Source organism: Podarcis muralis, chromosome 15 (assembly GCF_964188315.1).
Source record: "Podarcis muralis chromosome 15, rPodMur119.hap1.1, whole genome shotgun sequence".
In the NCBI taxonomy this organism is placed as follows: domain Eukaryota; kingdom Metazoa; phylum Chordata; class Lepidosauria; order Squamata; family Lacertidae; genus Podarcis; species Podarcis muralis.
This window is the reverse complement of record NC_135669.1, coordinates 40,753,714-40,775,984: the sequence shown is the minus strand read 5'-3', so window position 1 is coordinate 40,775,984 and position 22,271 is coordinate 40,753,714. Positions and strand designations below refer to the sequence as shown.

Genomic DNA, 22,271 nt, shown 5'->3' with positions numbered 1-22,271 from the left:
CCCTTCCCCTTCTCCCCCCGCCGCGTCTTCCCTACCCCGCCTCCGCGTGCTCTCTGGCGCCTCCAGCGGCCGGACGCCGCCTCGCCTCTTCTTTTTCTCTCACTCCGCTTCCGACCAATCCCCTTCCTCCTCTTCCTCCGGCTCCTTCCACCGCTCGGGGTTTCTCGCCCAGGAGCCAGTGGCTGCTGGGCCGCAGCCGGGGAGCCCCTCCACGTGACGCGCTGGCGGCCAATCAGCGGCGGCGGACTGGGGTTGAAAAAAGAAAAAGGAAAAGTGGGCGGCCAATGGCGGCGGGAGCCAGAGGAGGAGGAGGAGGAGAGCGAGAGGGGCAGGTTCCTACCCTCCCGACGCTGCTCGTCTGCTGCGGCCGCCATTAGAGAAGCGAGGGAAGAGGGAGGGAGGGAGAATAGAACCCAAAGGCGCCGAGGGGAAGGAGAAGCGGCGTCGCGCCTGGGTTTCTGGAGCGGCGGCGGCGGCGGCGTCATGGGCTCCGAGAGCAGCTGAGGAGGCGAGCGGAGACGGAGGAGGAAGAGGAGGAGGAAGGCGGCGGCGCGGGGACTCCAGCCCTCAGGATGCCGCGGCTGGGCAGCCGCCGACAGAGACACCGCTGAGGGAAGGGAGACCAGGGCGAGGAGGAGAGAGGCCGGCGTCGCCGAGGGGGCTGCTCGTGGCGCGCCGACCCCGTGAGGCAGCAGCCGAGCCCGCCGCCGCCGCCTCCAGCCCTTCTTCGGCCGCCTTCACCTGTCACCGTCTCCTGAGGGGAGGTGGGGGCCCAAGGAGAAAAGAAGCGGAAATTCCCTCACGGCAAAAATTGGAAGGGGGGAAGAAAAGAAAAAAAAGGAAGGGAAGGAAGAGAGTTTTGGTTTCTCTCCACCTAACGTGGCGACGCTATATATTTATATTTAAAAGGGTTTTGGGTTTTTTTAAAGAAAGTTTCGCCTCCCTCCAGACACTTCGTTCTATATATATATATATTCTGAGAGGAAAGTGGTTTCTTCTCCTCTCTCCAGTTTCTTCGAAGACGTGGAAAAAGAAGAGACTCGTTTCTTTATGAGGGAGGGAAAAAATATTTCAGTTCACTTCTCATCCCAGAGACACTTTTTACTACCTTTTTTTTAAAAAGGAAAAGCTCTTCCGTCAACTTCATCATCTCGTTTCTCCAGTGTCTGAAGAAGGAAAAGGGGACACTCTTTCTTCTTGCCCAAAGGAAAGAAGGGAGAAAAAGTCTTTTCAGTTGCTGCTTACCATAAAGGAAAAAAAAACCTATCCTCTCTGCAAATATTTGTGGCCTAGAAGATTAACCTGAGGAATAACTCTCCCTTCATTTTTTTTGGAAGGGGGACTTTTCAGTTCTTAATACCCTCAACCCTTCACAGATAATTCAATTGTTTTTAAAAAATCATAATAACTTTTGGAGGAATAGCCCTGGTTTTTCTCTGCCCTTTCCCCTTTCAGTGGCTGAAAAAGAGGTTCCTTATACCTGTTTGAAGGTGGGGAAAAGGTTTGCTACTTTACTCCCTTAAAAACCAACCAATCAACCGCCATCCGCAGATATTCCTGGCACGAAGGATTGACCTGAGGAATTAATTTTGTTTTTTAAAAAGGGCTTTTCGGAGGGGGGCACAAGGAGGTCATCCATTCCTTTCCCTCTCTTTTTACCCATCAGCAGCAAAAAGGACACTTCAGTGCACTTGAGTGCTTGGATGAAGATTTTTCTTTTTGGAGGCAGGCAGTTTGGAAAAGGGTTTTGCTCACTCAGCTCTAAGTGGTTCCTGCTTGGAACCTCTCTGTGCGTAAGAAATAAAAGGGTGTTTGGGAGAGGGCTTTTTGGGGTGTGTGTGTGTGGAGGAGTTCATCTTGAAGTTCATCTCATCACCTCCTAAAGTGTGCTTGTTTTTCACCCATATCTTTGGGGAAGAAGAAAAAAATAGGGAAGAAGAGATATACATATCCACCCTCCATTATCAACATCACTCCTGGCCTCTTCCAAAAAAAATCAAATTTAGCAACTGGAAATCCCATCTGGAAGAAAATACGCATCTGGGTTTCCCTCCACTTCGATGCTGAGGATTTTAGAGGAGGATCCTCGGAGCTCTTGAGGGAACTTGGAAGACTCCGCTTAAACTCTTCCCCCCCCCCCCTTTCCCCCCACCTCCAGCAGGAAGAAGGGAAAAATTGTATTTGGGGAAGGGGAGGTTGGCCAGTCAAGGATAACACCACCTTCTTGGGACAAACCACCACCTCCTGGAGACCAGAAAGTTTCCCTTCCTCCTCCCCTTCCAATGGCTTGATTTTTTTATTATTATTTCTGGAGTGGAAATAGAAGCAAAAACGACCTTTTTGCATCTCCAACTCTTGAGAAGAAACGAGGAAAGGACTTCGCACCGTCTCTTCTCTATCTCCGCCCCCCCCCCGGTCTTTTCTTCACTCTATAAATCCGGTGTGACGAGGCGGGGGGGACAAGGCGCAAGAGAAATTCCTGGATTATTTCCCACACACCCTACAGCCACTGGATTATTTGTGTATCTTCCTTCTGCCCCCACCCCACCCGCGTTTGCAGATTGAAGATCGTAAATCTTTCTATTTTTGCAATCCCTTTGGATCAAGTGCCCCCAATCTTTCTCCCCCGCCGCCGCCTTTTGCCCAGGAGGCTGTGAAAACTGATCCCTCTCCACGAAGATTTTTCTTTTGCACTTTTTTTAAAAAAAATTGCCTCTTCCTTCCTTTTAACCTCCCCGGGTTATTTATTCCTTTGCCTTACTTGTGCGCTCTCCCTCCCCTTGATATCTCCTCTCCCCGCAATGTGTGTGTGATTCTTTTTTTTTAAAGGGGGGAGGGAAAAGGGCCGTTTTCCCTCGGTTGTGTTTCTCCCTCCCCTCTCGGTCGGCGTGTGTGTGTCTCTCGCTCGCTCGCTCTGTCTGTCTCTTTTCTTTCTTGTCGGAGGCTGTGGGATAATGGCGTGTGGGTTGTGGCTGTGAGGATGAGTTCCTGCTTCGTGCCGAACGGGGCCAGCCTTGAGGATTGCCATTCCAACCTATTCTGTTTGGTAAGTGGCTACTTTTTTTTTTAGGGGGGGGGGGCGGTGTGCAGATCGCCGGAGATAATCATGCAAGGAAAGGTTGGAGGGGGGGGAGGGAGACGAGATCGCCAGGAGAGGGGAGGGAAGAGGAAAGGAAAGTGGGGGGGGAGGGAAGAAGAGAGAGGAATGGAAGCAAAGCAGCCATTTTTAGCATTGCATCTGCTAGAGGAGTCTTCTGGAGCAGGCCTTGCCAGGAATCAACTAGCTCTCCCGTATATATATTCCCCTCTCTGTCTCCCTCCCTTCCTCCAAAGACTTTATGCCTCCGACTCCCCTGCTCCAGCTTGCTTTTTCTCCAAATCATTCTTCACCCTCTTTTGTTTTTCTTCCTCTGATTCTCCACTAACTTTCGATTTCTCTCTAATCTGTTGTTGTAGGTGACATGATTACTTATGCCTATTTTATCGCAGTTCAATTTCAGCCTAGTTTTAGCTTAGCTCTTCTCTCTCCCACCCTCCTTTTTCTGCTTCCCAAGCTAACTTTGGTGAAACCCTCCCCTCACTCTCCCCCCAGTTCCCTAAAAGTGTCACCCTACTAAAACTGGCAACAAAAGTCCGGGTGGAGGAAGCTCCACTGTATTGCTATTCGCAGGTTACACATTATTTGTTTATTTTTTAAAGTGTGTGTGTGTGTAAACGGATCCCTCCACTGTTTTGTAACCTTGCCTTATTTAATTGCTGCCGTGGAATTCAGTTAAACCTTCATTCAGTTAAGATCCCAGCGTGGGTTTTGCTGACCACTTTCTCACTCTGGATTTATTTCAATGCAAATTGGCAGCAGACTCGACCAGCTGGTGTTATTTAATCCTGAAAGTTAAAAAAAAATCTATGCCAAAGCTATTGTGCTGATGCGTAGTTGGGTGTAAGGAATCCAAGCAGTCTATCTCTGCAGGATCACAGGTTACTGGCTGAGCTGGCCTGCTGCTCATGAGTGCCAGTGTCTCTTTAAAGCATGTCTTCCCTCTTCTCCATTTCTCTTTCCAAGATCACCAACTGTTGCAAATTCTGTCACTTGACAGAGGTGCTGGAACCTTCCTTGTTGAAATTAAATAGGCCAGGAGAACCTTTATTGTATCTATATACTGGGGAAGCAAATGAATTTTGTGTTGAGTGAAAAGAGCACCCTCTTTATCAACAGCTGGAAAGTGAACCCTGTGTCAGTGTCTACCATTTCTCTTAGCCCCCCCCCCCCTTCAGCTGCTGTTGAAACGCTGGTCATTAAAAAAAAAAAACTCTTTCTGGGAAAAGGAGTGGAGAAAGAACTGTTGAAAGTTTCCTTGAATTGTAGTGGAATCCATTAAAAGTTTGGAATGGTTTTTTTCTTTGTTGGCCCCCCCCCCTCCCCAAGGGGATAGTCAGTATTTTCAGTAAAGCCTCTGCCTTTCAAAATGATTAGGTTGTTTTGTTGCAGTGCTTCTAGTGCTAAGTGGCTAAGGAGAGGGTTATTAGTGAGGTGTTTATTTGCATTTGTAACAGATGTAGATTCTCTCTCAGGAAACAGGGAGTTCTCTATATTTGGAGATTCAGCAGGATTTGCAAAAGTACTGGTATAGTTCAAAACAAGCACTTGATTTTATGATATTCTAACATCCTAGGATGCTCTGTTTGAATAACAAAACTCCCACTGATTTGAATGGAGCAGGGATTGAAGTCATTGCCACTGGCTTATTGACTGAAAGTTGTCATAAGGAGGTGGTAGGGAAAATGCATTTTTTAAGTCCAAAATGCATATGTGCTTAGTGAAATGGGAGAAGGACCTGCTGGGAAGTGAATAGAAATATCTGTCTTTGGTAACTGCTGCAATTTTACAATGAAACCTTCCGGTTCCCTCTAGTCTAATTCCTGTTACAATTTTCTTTCAGGCCGATTTAACAGGGATTAAATGGAAACGCTACGTATGGCAGGGTCCAACATCTGCACCAATCCTGTTCCCAGTGACCGAAGAAGACCCTATCTTAAGCAGCTACAGTCGTTGCCTCAAAGCTGACGTCTTGAGTGTGTGGCGGAGAGACCAGAGGCCTGGGCGCAGAGAATTGTGGATATTCTGGTGGGGCGATGACCCCAATTTTAGTGACCTAATTCATCATGACCTAACAGGTAAGGCAGAGAAGTCTTGCACACTTTGTGTGGTGGTATCATTCTTCACATATACAATTTTATTTTGCTAGTTTGCTGCTCTAATAAGCTTGGATTTATTGAGAATTGAGAGATGAAGTACACATTATTGCAATTATTCACCTTTTTTTACTCTGCTGTTCAGAAATAATTATTATATTGGAACCTCCTTTGGTCAGGGACTTCTGTCCAGCTAATGTTACTCCATAAAATGTCATGTGCCCTTGTAGTGCCAAATAAATAGCAAATACACAGAAGTGCAAACTGGTCTTCTGATTGTGTGGGAGAAATCTTGGAGGACATCTTGTGGGATTGCTTTGTTTCTCTCTCTCTAAAGATATGTTAACACATTTGGAAAAGTGGGTGGAATATAAGTTTGAGTGTATAGAACACAAGTATTTGTGTTGAATGTAAACATCTGTGATAGTGAGGCAGGTGTGGAGTCATGTGCTTCTGTAAGTCATGCTGTGTCTAGGTAATTTTGTTCTGTAAGGTATATTTTTTGTTAGGTATGTTGCTAAAGCCAGAGGTACAGCTGGCTTTTGTTAGGAAAAGGAGGCTTAGATGTGGAGGCTGCATTGACTGTTTTAAACCACCATCTTGAAGTATAGGTGATGGGGAGGGACTATAGTTCAGAAGCAGAACACATGCTTTGCATGTAGAAGGTCCCAAGTTGAATCCTTGGCATCTCCAGTTAAAATATCAAGTTGTAGTCGAGGACTTCTAGAGATTCTGGAGAACCACTTCCAGTCAAAATACACAGTATTGTGCTAGATGGGCCTGACCTGATAAAAGGCAGCATGTTATAAGGCAGTTGTGTATAATTAAACTGGTGGTTTCAGAATCGGGGGCATATGATAGACCCCACAGGTGTCACTTAGGCTGTGTACACACTATACATTTAAAGCAACTCCCCCCCCTTAAAGAATTATGGGCACTGTCCTCACAGAGTTAAAATTCCCAGCAACCATTCACAAGTGAAAAAATGTGTTTCAAATGTGCTTTAAAGATATGGTGTGTGCAGCCTTATTCTTGCGCATTGGCTGCTGTGTGATGCTTATTTGTCAGCTGTTTTGAGTGTTCATGCAGAGCATGGCGAAAGATGCTGCTCCAAGCCGGGGGGGGGGGGGTTGTATGTAAAATGACAACAGTTTTGTGGGTTGGGGTTTTTTTTTTGAAAGTTGAGACATCTGAATTACCTGCTACATGCTGTTATTGATTCTGACCCACATTGTCTTCTCACCAGTATGACCTGCTATTGTGACTTAGCTGTATAAAGCAGCCTGATGCTTTTTTAGTATGAATTGACACTTGAAATTTGAGTACATGTTGATTGCAGTAGGATCATCTATATAAAACTATTCCTAGTTTGGACTGTTTTCTCTCTCCGCTCTGCCTTGGCAGCAATCTGGTTTTATGAGCCTGAAGATGCACTTAAATCTTTAAATGTCCTATTTAAACACTATAATCTCTTACTCTTATGTACACCTAGCACACTCTCTGTGCTATATTGAAAATTCCTAAATGCTTAATAGTCATTCAGGTACATTAAGCAGCCTTTCTGTCACACTACTACTTCCTGTTTAAATTCTGTGTAGTGTGGTTTCTAGGACATTTGAGCTGTGAATCAGAAGTCCCCAATCATGACTCAGCCATGAACTCACTAGGTGGCCTCAGACAAGATTCTTTCTCAAGCCTGTGAACATCTGAGTAGTATAAAAATACAGTTGTTTTTCTTAAATCAGATCATGGGAATAATAGCAGTGTCCTTCCTGAAAGGGCTGTTGTAAAGATGACTGTGAGAGTACACATGAGGCCATTTTGAACGCTTGAAATATGTGAGCGCATGGCAGGTCATGTTTAAACTGTCTGCAGGCAGAGATAGTCACTAAATATAGACATGATACTGTTGTAGTCTTGGCAATAACTGTTCAGTAGGTAGTTGCCCATATCACTCCTTATTCCCCTAGCTACATGGTGATGCTTCTGACAGTTTGCTCTCCCATCTGTCTGGCATTCTTGTCCCAACTCACGACTGGCAGCGAGGGTGAAGCTGCAGGAGTCGCCTCTATGTAGTGCTGCGTGATTTCCTCCATGCTAGATGGGGAGGAAGGAGATCTTTATGATTGCAGCTGATCTGTATGAAACTGTGTCACTAACAATGCTTAATGGATGGTGCTGTCTTCAAATGCCAGTGCTCTCTATGGCAGCAGTGGGACTTTTGGGTCATCTGGGAGCCATTGTCTTACCTGTTGCAGGTAACCAGGCAAGTGCCAAATTATAAAGCTGTGTTGGCAATTTCTTTTTTATTATGTATTTTTATCCTAAGCTTGCTTTTGAGCTCTAAAGCATAACCCAGATGAAACTGAGTACCTCTGGGACACTGAAGATGTAGATTGGAGCGTTTTTGTGCTTATGGCACCCATTGTGGAACTTGGTGCCCAGAAAAAAGTGCCATTTCCTTCCTTTTGCCTGTTTGTGTATTGGGGAATGGAGAGTGTTTTTATTAAGGAATGCCTCTTAAGATTGTAGTGCTTGGTGGCTGCACTGAGGCTGATTTTTAATATTTAATATTAAACATACAAAATTGGAAAAATACTAAACATGTGATATAAATAATGATAGAACAATGTAATCATGTACTGTACTGTTCTATTACAAGACATATAGGAAATATGCTATGAAAGGGATAATTGCTTCTGGTTCTAAATTGCACCTGGTCTAAAATATTTTGCCTGTTTATGGAGTGTTCTACAGGGAACTAGCAACCATGACAAATATTTTAAAGTCCCATTGATTCAGTGGGTTCATTCAACATGCACTTGAGAAGCCTCAACTTTGGCTGGATCTTGTTGGCAGTAAAGAATTACAGTCCTCTATGTTCTAAAAAGAATGCAGACCTCTAGCTCTAGCCTATATCCACTTTCACAAATATCTTATTTATTTCAAGTGATTATGGTAATTAACACTTGCTTAAAGCACTTCGTGTACAGCATTTCAGTCATCTTTGCAGCAGTCCTGCAATATAGTTAATCTCTTCATGTGGCTGAGACTGAGTGTGTGTGTCAGAATGCAAGAAGCTGCCTCATACCATTTCATGTTTTTTGTCAATTTTACCTAGTAACACCTACTCTGGCTAGCAGCAGCTCTCCAGCTTCTCGTGCAGAAGGTCTTTACCATCCCTTGCTCCCTGCTCCTTTTTAAATTGAGGTACCAGGGATTGGTCCAGGCATCTCCTGGGTGCAAACAGATGGTTCATCTGAGATAACTCAGTTGGTAGAGCATGAGACTCTTAATCTCAGGGTTGTGGGTTTGAGCCCCATGTTGGGCAGAAGATTCCTGCATTTCAGGGGGTTGGAGTAGATGACCCTCGTGGTCATTTCCAACTCTGCAATTCTATGTGTACCAGCTTTATGATTAACTCTAAACTTAAGTGGCTTGCCTAAGGCAAAGAGGAGATTCCTCATTTGTACCTCTGTTTGCTAGCATTTACACTACATATAGTTTTCTGTGTACATTATAAAGAAGGGAAGCAGTTATCGTTGCCATGGTGCCAGTCGACTTGAAACAATTGCACTAGTTTTATTAGCATAATCTTATTGAATCTCCATATGTACCACTCTTCTATAGGAATACTTAACCCAACAGTGGCATATTATATACTAGAGAAGGGTTTTATTGTTAAAATCGCAGATGTGTTTTAAGTACTTGAGTTAGTGGGAGCAGGACGTGGTTAAAGCCAGTAGTCCTAGAACGGAGAGGCTTTTGCAAAAAAGGGGTCACTTGCAGATCAGATACTTGGGCATTCTGGTAGTACATCTATAGCTTCCTTATTTTGCCCTGTGAGTTACCTCAGTCATAACTTGCACAGACTGTCTTCTGTAAAGCTGAGCTGTAACTTAGACCATAAACCTATTTTTGTCCTGGGCTGCTTCCGAGCAAAGGCCAGTAGATTTGCAGGAGTATCTGTTTAAGCTTGGTGCATTAAGGCATTCAAGATGGGAAAGGGAGATGTCTTTCTTACCGGGACCCTTTTTGTATTTTGGGGATATTCAAATTTTCATTTTACTCAGAACACCATCTGAAAGAATGGAAAGGCAGCAAAACAAACAAATCTGATTTAATATATTTATGTGATAGATGTACGCACACAAGAGGCTGTTTGCAAGGTTGCATAGGAATGCAAATACTGATAGTAATCTAAGCTTTTAGCATTTAGTTGTAGGAATGTCTGACTGTATCAGCCTGTTTTGTCCATCCAACTAGACATGCTAGGGATTTTGGTTTGGGACCTTTTGCATATGAAGCCTGTCCTCTACCACCAACCCATAACCCTTCATTGATCTGGAATGGGTGACACAGACGTGAGCTTGCATACCTGGCTGAGGGATCTGTGGTAATTTCCTTCCTGGGAGCAGCAGCTTAGCCCTCATGGAATGCTGTTCCAGAGGGTCCAGCTTCCTGCTGGAATTGGCACTTCAAAAAGGGGAATGTGGTAAAAACTGAAAAACCATCCCTGTATGCATGCATGCGTGGTAGGTAGTGCACAGTCCTTTGGATACTGTTCATAACATCTCATTGAGCCGGAAATCTATTTCAGCCTTTTGAAACAAAGCTTGTAAATTGTCCTATTCCTAGAATCACAGTGGAACCATTGTTGTGTGTATCCACGAGTTATGGAAGCTTTTAATAAAAATGGAGCAATAGCTTTCAAGTTTGATTGACTGCAGGGGTCAATGTTGCCTTGCAAATGAACCTTCGAAAGTGTGGTACATTTTAAGCTGAAATAGGACATTATTGCCAAAGAATAATGACCGTAGTCTTGCTTGCAATATCTTGCAGCAATAGTCTAAATCAGGGGTCAGCAAACTTTTTCAGCAGGGGGCCGGTCCACTGTCCCTCATACCTTGTGGGGGGCTGGACTATATTTTGAAAAATATAAATACTCTGCAAGTCGGTCCTGCAGCTGCCTCTGAAGATGGAGGGGGAACGCACTCTGCATGCGCTCAGGAGCGCGTCTTGGTGGCGCCCGCTCACCGGTGTTGTTGATGAGCAGCAGCCGTTCCATCGGCCTGTCCCTGCGGAGCTAACAGGCGGAGTCCAAGGCTGGCGGGCAGGCCGCGCACACGGAGTGCCATGCAGGCGATGTGCAGCTCACCCTCCAGCTGCTCCAGTGTGGCCGCCGAGCGTGCCACCAGCAGCAGCGCCAAGCCAGGTGCCAGGCACGGGGCTAGCAGGTGTACCAAACTCTGGCTGAAGCCCTGCGGTGTGCCCGTCACGAGGCCCATGGCGCAGCCCAGACCCACCGCTCGCCTGCCAGCTTCTCCATCCATGGCCGCACCAGTTTTACCTTAGCCGCAGGCGGCAAGGCTTCCTGCAGCCAATCTGAAGCCGCACCAGCATCCGCAGCGCGTGGGGACTGACCGAGCGGGCAGCAGGGTCTGCTGGCTGGATTTACGAGCCTGGGGTGCCGCATCCGGCTCCTGGGTCTTAGTTTGCCTATCCCTGGTCTAAATGCTTTCTTTTTATATTTTGTTCTTTTTACATAAATGTTCCATCTTGTCAGTGCATTCCATTGCAGGGATACAATGCACTTATTCGTACTGGTTTCCCCACATTGTCCACAACTCTTAAATCTTGTGACTTTTGACTTTGTGTTCAGGAATACCTGACCTGCAGCCTAGTGAAAAGTTGCTGTTGGCTGTTAGGTTCAATGGGCTTTTTCATAGTTTTCTATATTAATGCATTCAGAAGGAGTTATGCAACACCATTTTCTAAGAAGGCACCTGGGATACATCTGAAAGAGAGAAGCTGCTTTCAGACCCTTATATATGCTTGTTTTTCTGGAGGGCCACTTTTAAGAGTGGAGTAAAGAGTGAGGTCCAAGGTTCTGTAGCCTCAGATTTGTTGTTCCTAGTAGTTACTGTAGAGGGGAAAAGTTGGGCTGGGTTGCTCAAGTAGCTGACCCCTCTTATAGCTGAACATGCAATTATATGGGATTTCACTGAGCTTATGCTTCAGATACAGATCAACACTGCATACTGTGGTTTAGCCTTTGTTACATGTTTTGCACACTTGATAAGCCATAAGAGAATTTTTCTGCTGATCCTTTTTTTTCTTGTGCCACCTTGGTAGTATGAGCCTTTGCTGTTTATTAAGGCTCAGTTAACTTGCTGAATGTTTTGATTTACATGTTCATTTAAAAAAAAAAAAAAAGTTCACTACCAATTCTGTTATTTCGCTGGCCCGCTTTTATTATCACATTTCCTTTTATGTGTAATATACTGAAACTTCCTAAAATTAATTGACTAGGTTTTGTGCTTCATTAGCTGGAAAGCTTTGACTGTGGATGGATTATATAGAATGCATTTTTTTTCTGAATTCTGAAACTTCTGTGCTATGTCTCTCTGGCTGTAAACAACTTTGGGCAGTATAATGTAGTACTGGGCATCTTATCACGAGAGGGAGGAGAATGACTTGAGTGAAAATTCTTAGAAAGTTGTGCAATGATATTGGGCAAGCTTATGAAAAGGAATGATTATACGTTCTCAGACCTTCTTGGACACTTACTGGGTTCTGGCTTTGCTTCGGAGCATGAAATGGTGTTTCTGCGGCTGCAGGTCCTTGGATGCATTAAGAGTTTTTGGCAATGGCCCTTTGTGCAAGTCTATTGGCTGGAGCTTTTTAGTAATTGATTTAAAGCAGCAGTTTTCAAGCTTTCTACCTCCAGGGAACCATTTCCACATTGGCTTTTCTGCCACAGAACACCTTTGTGTTATGCAGAAGATCCTGAGGGTACATATCCAGTTTGCATGTAGTGCTAGGCAGCCAGTCCATTTGGGCCTTGTTGTTGTTCTGTGGGAACTGAAAGTGCACCCTAAAATATGCCTGCCAGTTGTTTGTGGTTTCACGTAGCAGAACATTGCACTAGTGGACAGGTTGTCTTTCACAGAAGCTTGTCTACTGCAACTTATTTTTCTCTTCGATAAACCACTGAAAAACAGGGTTGGATGGAGCATAGTTTAAAAATCACTAGACTGAAGGATACTACTTGGATCTGGAAGTATTCTGCCTTGCATAGCGCCACTGAAGGAACTGAATGCAGGCTCCTTCAAGAGGCTTCTCATCATTTTGTTGGTTTTCTTGGATCTTCCTTAAACCAAACAGTACAGAATTGGTGATGTTTTCTGCCATCTAGCTGTATGCTTCCTTGTTCTTCAGGCCCTGGACCTTGTTATTTTGCCTGGAAGGGAATGCTTGGATGACTCTGCCAGCTGGCTGCATTGGCTATCGGCATCAAGCCTGGGATAACTGCTGCTCTTTTTTCTCTTTTTTTCCTGCTCTCCACAGAGCCTTCTTCCTGCATTGGCTTGAAGGGATTTGTTTCTGAAGCCAGGGTATTGGGTGAAGAATCTTGATACCATTTACCAGATGTAATATGAAAATTACCCCTTCAGCTGTGCAGCCAGCTCTTGGCTGTGGTATTATTTTTATCTTATGACAGCCTCACAACAGTGACACATGTCCCCAGTGACAATAGAAGCTCGATTATTGTAATTCCTCCCCTGCAGGGCTTAAAGTAGGACATCTCCATTGCTTGCAGCTTGCTAGGAAAGCAACAGTCTGTCCTGATAGGAGCAATAGTGGTTGTGTCTGCCTCTCTCTTTCTCTCTCCCCCACCCCCACAGATAAACAGGACTGTGCATATTCTGTGCTAGTGATAAACCATGCAAATAGAATTGTGTGTGCATGTATAATTTAGTTGAATTCCTGGATTTTGGAAATGGTTTAGGCCAGGGACCAGCAAACATTTTCAGCAGGGGGCCAGTCTACTGTCCCTCAGACCTTGTGGGGGGGGCAGACTATATTTTTTTGGGGGAAATGAGCGAATTCCTATGCCCCACAAATAACCCAGAGATGCATTTTAAATAAAAGGACGCATTCTACTCATGTAAAAACACGCTGATTCCCGGACCGTCCATGGGCCAGATTTAGAAGGCGATTGGGCCGGATCCAGCCCCCGGGCCTTAGTTTGCCTACCCATGGTTTAGGCATTCTTTCAATGGGTGGAATAGCAAGTGATGAAGGGCAGGGAGAAGTGGAAGCCTATGCTGTTTATTAGAGTTGGGTGATATCTTGTTCCTTGCGTTGTGTTGTATCACCGGCTAAATATCACAATATATAGATTAGGGCTGGGCGATATTAGGTTTTGAGCATCACAGTATATCACCAGCCAGACATCGCAGTTTGGCGATATACAAAGAACTGCACTGGCCCCAGCCTGCGAGGCCCTGGGTGAGACTGCTTCAGCTCTCACTGCGTGGGGACTGAGGTGCTTTCACCCCAGCGCCTCGCAGGTCAGGGCCAGTGCAGCAGGCCCCAGCCTGCTGCTCAGATGGAGGGAGCCCTGTGATGAAGTGTGACAGGCTCCGTTTGCAAGGCTTCCTTCTCTGGCAAGGTAGAAGGGGCGGGCAAGTGGCCTCCTTTTCTTGGGAGAAAGATGTTGCTTGCTTGTCTCCCCACCACCACCAGTGAAGATGGAGGGATCCCTGAGAATGGAGACTGACAGCTGCACTCACAGGGATCCTTCACCTTCCCTGTCAAGGGGTGAGGAAACAGCCTCCTTTTCCTAGGAGAAAGGTCACTTGCTCCCCCAACCCCTTGCTGGCAAAGGCGAAGGGATCCCTGCAAACGAAGCCTGACTGGTTCTTTCGTCAGGGGTCCCTTTGCTGGCATGGCCCTCTCAGCCGGGGAGCGCAAAGCCTCCCGCACCCTAGCTGAGGGAGCCCAAATCCTTTTCCTGCCAGCAGGAGAAAGATCGGGGCTGCTCAGCTGGGAGTGTGAAGCCTTATTTCTCAGCCTCTTGAATCTGTTTAGAAAAAAACAAAAAGTTCATGGTATCGTGTTCTTTGGCAACCTTTTGGATACATGTGGAGACATGTTCTGTTCATCGGAATGGTTCCTTTTCAAAGCAATTGCCTCAGTGCCTTTTGCGCAACCCCTCAGTGTGTTTCTTCATTTGCGGTTTTTATCTTGGTACTTGATATGCGTAAAAGCTGGAAAGGTTTAATCAACAGCACCTTCCAGGCCTTTGCTGTGCCAGCAATAACTTGTCCGTGGTTCATATCTCCACAGAAGGGGGCGGTGAATGGGTGCAAGATGGCAAACATGGACTTCGGGCTTGATAATCTTGTTGCCAATGCAAGCTGGCTTAATAAGGTGTGTGTGTGTTTTTTTTCCTCGAGCCTCTTCCCTACGTACTGGTACATGTGAACAGTGTTACATGTGTGTATGTAAATGGAGGCTTTGGCTGACAAAATATTCTGTAAATATTTTACTCTGCTCATGTATAATTTGCTAGACAAAAACGCATGTTAGGCTGGAACCTTAAGCTCCTTTACAACTCTTTTTTTTATTTCAATGGGGGCTTGCTTCTGAGCAGTGTTAAAAACTGAGATAGAAAAGCTAGGAGCCAAATGTCTCCTGGGACCCCTGGGTTGTGAGCATCAAAACAGAATGTCTAGTCACCTTTTGGGGGGGGGGTGTCGGCAACACTTTTTATTTATTAATAAGAATGAACTAATACACAATCCACATAAATGACACATTGTTAATATCGTATTTTTAGCAGAAATTGTTAATACATGTTTCATTTGGTGTTTACAATAATAATATTGGTACCATACTTAAGTTTTCAAAACACTCAACTCTTTATTGTTAAACTTCTATCCTTAACATATACTTTGAGGCTTCAAAGAACATACATTACAGTAATCCTTGAGTGTCAGCCAGGTGCAAAAATGGAACCCGACTTCTTGAGGTGCTCACAAATGGATAATCTTGAGGCACAAAAGACACCTGGCACCCTGCTAATTTCAAACTCTGCTTCTGAGTAAACATACTTAAGACTGGCTGGCATGTGCCCCTTTTGGCTGCCTCTTCTGGAATTATTTTCCTATGGGAAGCCCCCAAAGCCTGAGCCTGTGTGTCTTTTGGGAGCAGAGTGAGGCACGATTTCCTCCCCCACCCCGCAAACTTGCTTTTGATGGCTAGGAATATGGTAAGTTAGACATATTGCTTGCCGTATCCTAAGGGCTCAAGGGATGAGACAAGTCCAGTAAAGTGTAATGGATATATTTTCTCCCCAGGAACTTGTCCTGAGATCCCTTGGTTATTTATGTGCAATTTAATTTTCTAGATCACTTTTTTTTAATAAAGAAAATTTAACTATGCACAAATCCTGAGGCTAGATGGGGTTGAATGCTCACTGCTTTTTGCTGTTCATGGCAAGAATAGGGTCAGTGCAATGCTGGTGCTTGAGAAGTGAGGCTTGATCCTCTCCCTCATGAAACTGAAGCACTCTTAATGCCTGGTTTCACTGCCATAACTTTAACTTGGTCGCTTTCCAACAGCTTTGCATTTAATACTTTCAGAACTGCCTTTGGAAAGCAAGTGGTAGCTGCTGTAGTGTCAGGATCGCAGAACAGGTTCCTTCCTGGAATAATATTTTGCATATAGGCTCATTCTTAGGGTGGGAGTTACAACATCTGAATATTCAGCAAGGAGATGGTTTAAGGAACCCTTTTCCACAACCCCTCCTCTTCACATACAGTAAAAATATTAGTTAATGTTAATTATTTCCAAATAGACGTTTTGGCTCAAGACTCACTGTTACACAGATTTTCCTACATCATGTGGCTTGGTTAATAATTACCGTTTTCCACAATAAACAAATGGCATTCTTCTATCATTTCTCTAATCAAAAGTGTCTTTCAGTTTCTAGGCTTCAGAAATCTTAACACTCCCCCCTCCCCAAGGTAAACTAATTTTGCTACCTCAGTAAGCTAATCACACTACCTCAGGAGGTACATGTCTTTAAATTAATGTGTCTTTAATGAAAGGAAATAATTTATACTACACACTCTTAGGACATGGTTTTTAACTGATGCACTTAGTGTCTGCATCATGTCACAGCCTTTGCTCTATTTCAGCAATGTTTAAGAGATTGGAAGCACCTTCCAAGCTTGTATGCTACTTCGCTCTTCATGTTCTCTCACGAGTTCAACTTTGCCTTTTGTTCTTTAAAGTAGTCAGTGTCTGCACTGGTGTGTGTGCTTAACCTGGTTAATTGTAAACCGTAGTTTGCTGTTATAGCTAGATTGAATTCAGTTTGCAAAGTATAGCCTTGAGCTAGCAATGGTCTGTGAGAATGGCAGTGCAGATATGAAGCCTCTGGAAACAAAAGCAGGGCTTTTTTTGGGGGGGGGGATACAATAAGGTAGGTAGATGGAGCACTCAAGCTTCTGAGTTGTTCTTTATTTCCCAATGGTGGTTTGGAAATGGAGCAACTTTTATATGTATGCCAGGTTTGCGTTATACATAATGGCAACTGCATAGCCATTATGCTGGAACAGTTTATCAATCCACCCTTCCAAAAAGGGAAGGTTCCAGTTCATAAACAATAAAAGTGATGAAATAAGAACCTGGATTTATATCTAATTCTTTATTTGTTATCAAATGAGAGTTTCCAGCTGTGTACGTTTGGAGAAGCTGATAGGTTTAAATCTCTTCAGAGATAACTCCGTGTGCTGTTGTAGGATGTGGAAGTTAGAGTACAAAGTGCAGTTTGGACTTTGCCATCTTTTAATGTGTGTGTTTGCTGTTGCTCAAAACACTTGGACTATGTTTGGAAGTCTGTTGAAAATGGCATAATTTCCCTCCCCACCCCCGAACATTTATTTGTTTATTACTCCTTTCTAGGTTAATCATACAGCTATGGTTTTTATGCTTTTTCTGATGTTAAAGAAAATTGAAGGAAAGAAATTGTCATATTTCTTGGAAACATTTTCTTGTTTGATGCCATCTTCTATGAAGTAATAAGTTTGGAGCTCAATATTTGACTTGAGCTTGTTAAGCAGAGTTTTTTGTTTTTGATAGTTTACATTTAAGCTTGTCAGCTACTCTAGTTTTGTAATTTTTCTTGTAATGCTTGGCAAGGTGCTGCTACAAGCAAGGGGCTTGTAGCATTTATAGTAAGTTTCAAACTATTTAAAAGGCATGTTTCACTTGGTTTCAATCATATTCCTTTTGTCTTCACCCAAATAACAAAACCACCACGGCCACTTTCCGCTGCTTTGGCAGCCACAAGCAAATGGTGAGTACATTCTAGGTATACCCTGAATTCATGAAGCCTCAGTAGGCCTGGTCAGTGCACTGACTGCACACCATACAGATACGTATGTTACAGCATTTTTAAAAAATCAGAGCCTGCCCAGGACATTTGCTGCCTAAGGTGAAGAAGATTCAAAGCATGGAAGATGAATGACAATACTGTCAGTGGGATAGTTTCATCCACTACAACTCAGAGCAGCAGGTTAGCTTTGGGGGTGCAGGAGTCAGACCACATGGCATTTGTAGCTTCATTCTCCATATAAGGCTAGGGTACTCAGGAAGAGCAGCTGTGGAGCTCTCACTACTGTCCCCCCTTCCAAGTACCTACCATTGAGGCAGTCGTCTCACTCTGTCTCATATTGGGACCGGCCCTGTTTTTAAAACATGGAACTTCTGGGCCAACAGGTCAATGTGGAATGGGTTAGAAAGTTTGAATGCCACTGCTTTAACTCCTAAGTAAATTACAGTATACATGGTGTAAAGAATAATGAGAAGGAGATTGCAAAAAAGCAAAAAATACAAATAAGTGAGCCCATAACCTTGTTAGGTTATGGTGTGTGGTTTATAGTGTGTGTGTGGGGGGGGGATACAGTATGTGTACCTATATATCAGGTAATGCTAACTATGTACAGGGCTGGAGGGCTGTGTGGGAAATTGGCACCAAGGTTTTCAGCATCAAAATTTTAAGACATCTGGGATTTTCCTAGCCCTAACTTTTTAAACCTTTCCTGTCAGTCCAGTTCGATCACATGAAACCATGTGGTCTGCCTAGGATAGGATGACCTACTGTGACAGGCAGCAATTCTTCAGGAATGTCAGGCTGACATTGTTCTATTTTTGTTACCTGAGGTCCTTTTGAGTGGAGAATTGAGTCTTAAACCTTTTATCCATAAATCATCCACTGAACTGCAGTATTGATACTGTACATCCTGTAAGTTACCACATTTCCCCTCTCTATGATCTAGTGAAGAAAGCACTCAACAGTCCTTGCAGCAATTTGAGTACTGTGGGATGCTGTTGGAGCATTTGAAGTGAGATCTTTATGTAATTCTCCTTGGTTATTATAATAAGCTCTATGTCTGTTATTTGTCGGAGTTACATACGTTGAGTATTTGCAGGAGCCATAATAGGAAGGCAGGAAAAAATGTTACCTCCTCCTCTTCCCTATTAAGAGTTTACAGCATTTTTTTTAAAAAAAACAACCTCTATACAGTATGTTTTACTGCTGCAAATTCTCCTGTAGAATCAGTTTTCTTCACATTCAGCAGAAAAGTCAGATCGTTGGCTGCAGAATGTCTGGAATACTGAAGCAGGTATTAGCATGCTAGAAGTGTGTCTATGTATGTGGGCAATAATAAACATCAAGAGGCTCCTTTTTAAACACACATTTCGCTCTCTCCTTTATCAAATGTTCTTTGCTTGTGCTTGGTACTGTACCTGCTGCTGCTAAACAAAACAATGGAAAATATTACATTTGGTAATAAAATGTTTTCATCTCTTTTCTGCCTTCCCATTTTACTGGAATATTAGTAAAATATCTGTCTGGCATTATGATAGATGCCAGTAGAAGGAAGAACCCTTGAATGGTCTCTTGGAACAGCTGTGTTTGTGTATGTGTGTACACACACTGCATTTCCTCATCAGCCTCATATTGGTATAGGCTACATTACTCAAGAGAGTGAGGTTCGGTGGGCAGGTTTTGCCTGCCTCATAATGGCATTCTCAAGTTTTTCTCATTAGGGTGAATATATTAGCAAAATACTCTTATGAGAAAAAGTAGAAGACGAACTTTTGCTTTGTAAGCCCAAGGTCTGGCATAGCAGGTAAGTTTCTTACCCTTCAGCTTCATTCCAGCTTTTCCTTGTATTTCTCTCAGATGGATTCATTAAGGGATGAGTCTGCATCAGTTTCTTGGTCACACAAATACGTGTCAAAGAGAAGCCAGGAACAGGCTTATATTCATTATTTATTTAAGCAAAACCCTCCCAAGATCAGGAATATTCTCTATCATGCTACAACCTTAGCCAGTGTTTGGACAACCAATATGTCAATCACTGTGTCATGAGATCCACATGGAACTGAGTTGCGTGAAGGGATCTGGCAGGCTATTGCCTGCTGGGCTCTTTGCCAGTAACTCTTGATGCAAAACATGTTGTCTCTTATTCTGAGCTCTCTTGGCCCCTTTCTTTTAGACACTAGTTTATGATGGAGTACCAGGGGCTTCTATTTACTTAAGAGCTTGTCCAACTGCCATAAGCCTTCCCTAAGCTGAGGAGAATGGTTTGAGCCTTCCTGGGTTGTAGCTAAAAATGTTGACTGGCAAGTTGTAGCACTGTCAATCAACCCCACTAAGGAACCAAGCACTTCCTGATGCAGCGATCTTGGTCCCGGTTACTTCATTGGTTGTTGCCAGCCCAGCAAAGATATCAGCAAGATCTGGCTGTGGGATAAGTGAAACAGGAGAAAAATGTGTGCTTCTCTCTTGTTGCACCTGTCTAGGTAAGCTAAGAATCTTGGATATATAGTTCTCTATTCTTTTTGCAGCTTAAAGGAGCTGCATTTAAGGCTTCCTATTTATTTCCACCAACCTCTGTATATTTCTTTGGGATCTGATTTCCAGGAACTGTTGCCTGCCATTTTTTGACTAGAAGTTGCTGCAGAGACATCTTAACAGAATTTGTGCCTGCACCTGTAACCCAACAGAGAGAGGAGATGGAGAAAGATCTGGGTATAAAATAGGCCACAGCTTTATTCCATTGAAACTTCTGAACATTAGTGTAAAGAAGGCAGGATGAAGTGGTTGAAGTTGACAAGATGAGCTGCCCAGGCCAACTCCTGAGTAACCCTTGGAGAAAGGATGGGCTTGTGGCTACAGGTTATGTGGACTGATCCTACAACCATATTCTTCACACACCCCAAAAAAGAAACCCCAAATTTGAATGCAGAGGTAACTAATCATATCTGCAGTGGAATTGGCTTCTGCCCAAATCTTTGACTCCCTTGTGTGGAAGTGTTGTGAGGAGCCCCACTCTGTGCCACCATGGCACAGCCTCAGCTCATTGTCAAAGCACCACTGAAGGCGAGCAGTTCCTTCTGCTTGCCAGGAAAAGTTTTGGGCAGCTGTGTAATGTTGAAATAGATGGCCCTACTACTCAAGGTGAGCACAAAGCATATGCCATGTTCATGGGAGTCCTCCACATACCGTATTTTTCCATGTATAAGACACCCCCTACTTTGCGGGAGGCAGTGGAAGACAGAAGTGCCTGGCGTGCTCTGGTCCATGGGGTCACGAAGAGTCGGACACGACTAAACAACAACAAACTTTTGGGAACCCCAAATTTAGAAAACGGGCATATGCACTATCTGTGTATAAGATCCCCCTAGATTTTTAACCTTATTTTAAAGTAAAAAAACCCTAGTCTTATACACGGAAAAGTACGGTACCTTGAATGAAGTCAGCACTCCATGCCATTCTTGCTAGTTGAGTGGTTCCAGCCAACTGAGCTTGACACCCAGAACTGCTGCATATGCTTCTTCAAGGCCTCTCATGCTGCACAGACTAGGTCAGTCTTCTTGTTATCCTTGCAGAGCTGGATTGCAATAACTGTGGACTGTTCAGGCATTTATCAGGTAGCAGGTTCCTTGCCACTGTCACGGCTTATTGGCCCACCAGGTGTCTAGAATCCTTTGCAAATGTATCTGAATTGAATGGGATTGTAGCATGTTAACAGTTTAAAAAAGTATGCCATGTCAATGTGGCTTGCTGCATTTCCAAAAGTGTGAAAGGGTGAGTTCATAAAATAAAAATGCTTGTGTGAATTTCTCCTTATTGGACTATTCTTGATCGTGTGTGAGTGTGTGCACATGCATAAACACACAAGAGCAGCTGTTGAACTCTAGTTTTGTAGCAAATTTGTGTGTGGCTTGGATTTTTAATGAGATGTAAGCTTTTAAGGGGTACAACACCCCTTGTATGTGTTAGTGGGCTTTCACGTGTATGTGCCCATGTGGAGCTCTGAGCTGTTGCTACTTTGACATCTGTAGAATTTTTTTCTCCCCTGTGTGATCACAGGCAATTGAGATCCCTAGGATGAGATTGTCTGTGTGTTGACATCGCCAAGGGCAAGCACGTTAAGTCCTCCCACTGCTCTCATTTTCAGTGGGTTTTTAGGGAAGGAAATAGGTTTCTGTTGTTTGGGCAAATGGGCAGTATTCCTTGTCTTGCTGTGTTCTGCTTGATGTGATACAATCGTCAAAAACAGTGTGTGCATTGAAAAACATGACCCTATTTCAGTTTGTTTTAAATAGTGTTAAACACTAAAGAATTTGTAACAGTATTAATAGTACTGACTCCTTTTTTTTTTAATTATGAAAATAATAATCTCTTGGCAACAGGAATTCAATATTCTGCCACCTATTGAAAAAAATATGATTATGAACAAGTTGTCACTTGATTTCCATTTAGCAACCCTTGTCTTTATCCAGAATCTCTAGGTACTCTGTTAAATACTATTTTATAGCATGTCCTGACAACCAATCTGGACAGTAATAAATAAATGCTGTAACTTCTAAGAACAGGTATGTGTGTATGTGTTTCATTCTTCTGGATTAGGGAGTGGAGAAAAAGCCTTCTGGAACATACCTAAAACCTCTGTAATCGCTTGTCCAGAAAACATATATTAAATGTTTTAATCTCTTTCCAGAAAACATGAGTTTTGCAAAGCTGTGTTCTCATATACACATGTGTGCACCACAAGGGAACTTGGCACAATTTTTTCAAACATTTGACACCCCCTCTTCCCAACTAATGGTGTATTAAATCATTCCTGAAGGCGCTTCTGAAGGTTCATTTCAACTTAATCTCATTAGATCTATTCTGTGCCTTGAAGGTGAAGTAATTCTCTTTT

The 22,271-nt window shown here is 43.7% G+C and overlaps 1 protein-coding gene across 1 annotated transcript in view; it reads left to right on the top strand.

Moving 5' to 3' along the window:
- The first annotated feature begins 344 nt into the window (after positions 1-344).
- The window catches only part of MED13 (mediator complex subunit 13), a 99,894-nt gene continuing 77,967 nt past the window's right edge, over positions 345-22,271 (top strand). Inside the window, exons 1-2 of the mRNA XM_028708479.2 lie at positions 345-3,046; positions 4,941-5,175. Coding sequence (XP_028564312.2) covers positions 2,981-3,046; positions 4,941-5,175 — 301 coding nt within the window. The 5' untranslated portion in view covers positions 345-2,980. The remainder of the gene's footprint in view (positions 3,047-4,940; positions 5,176-22,271) is intronic.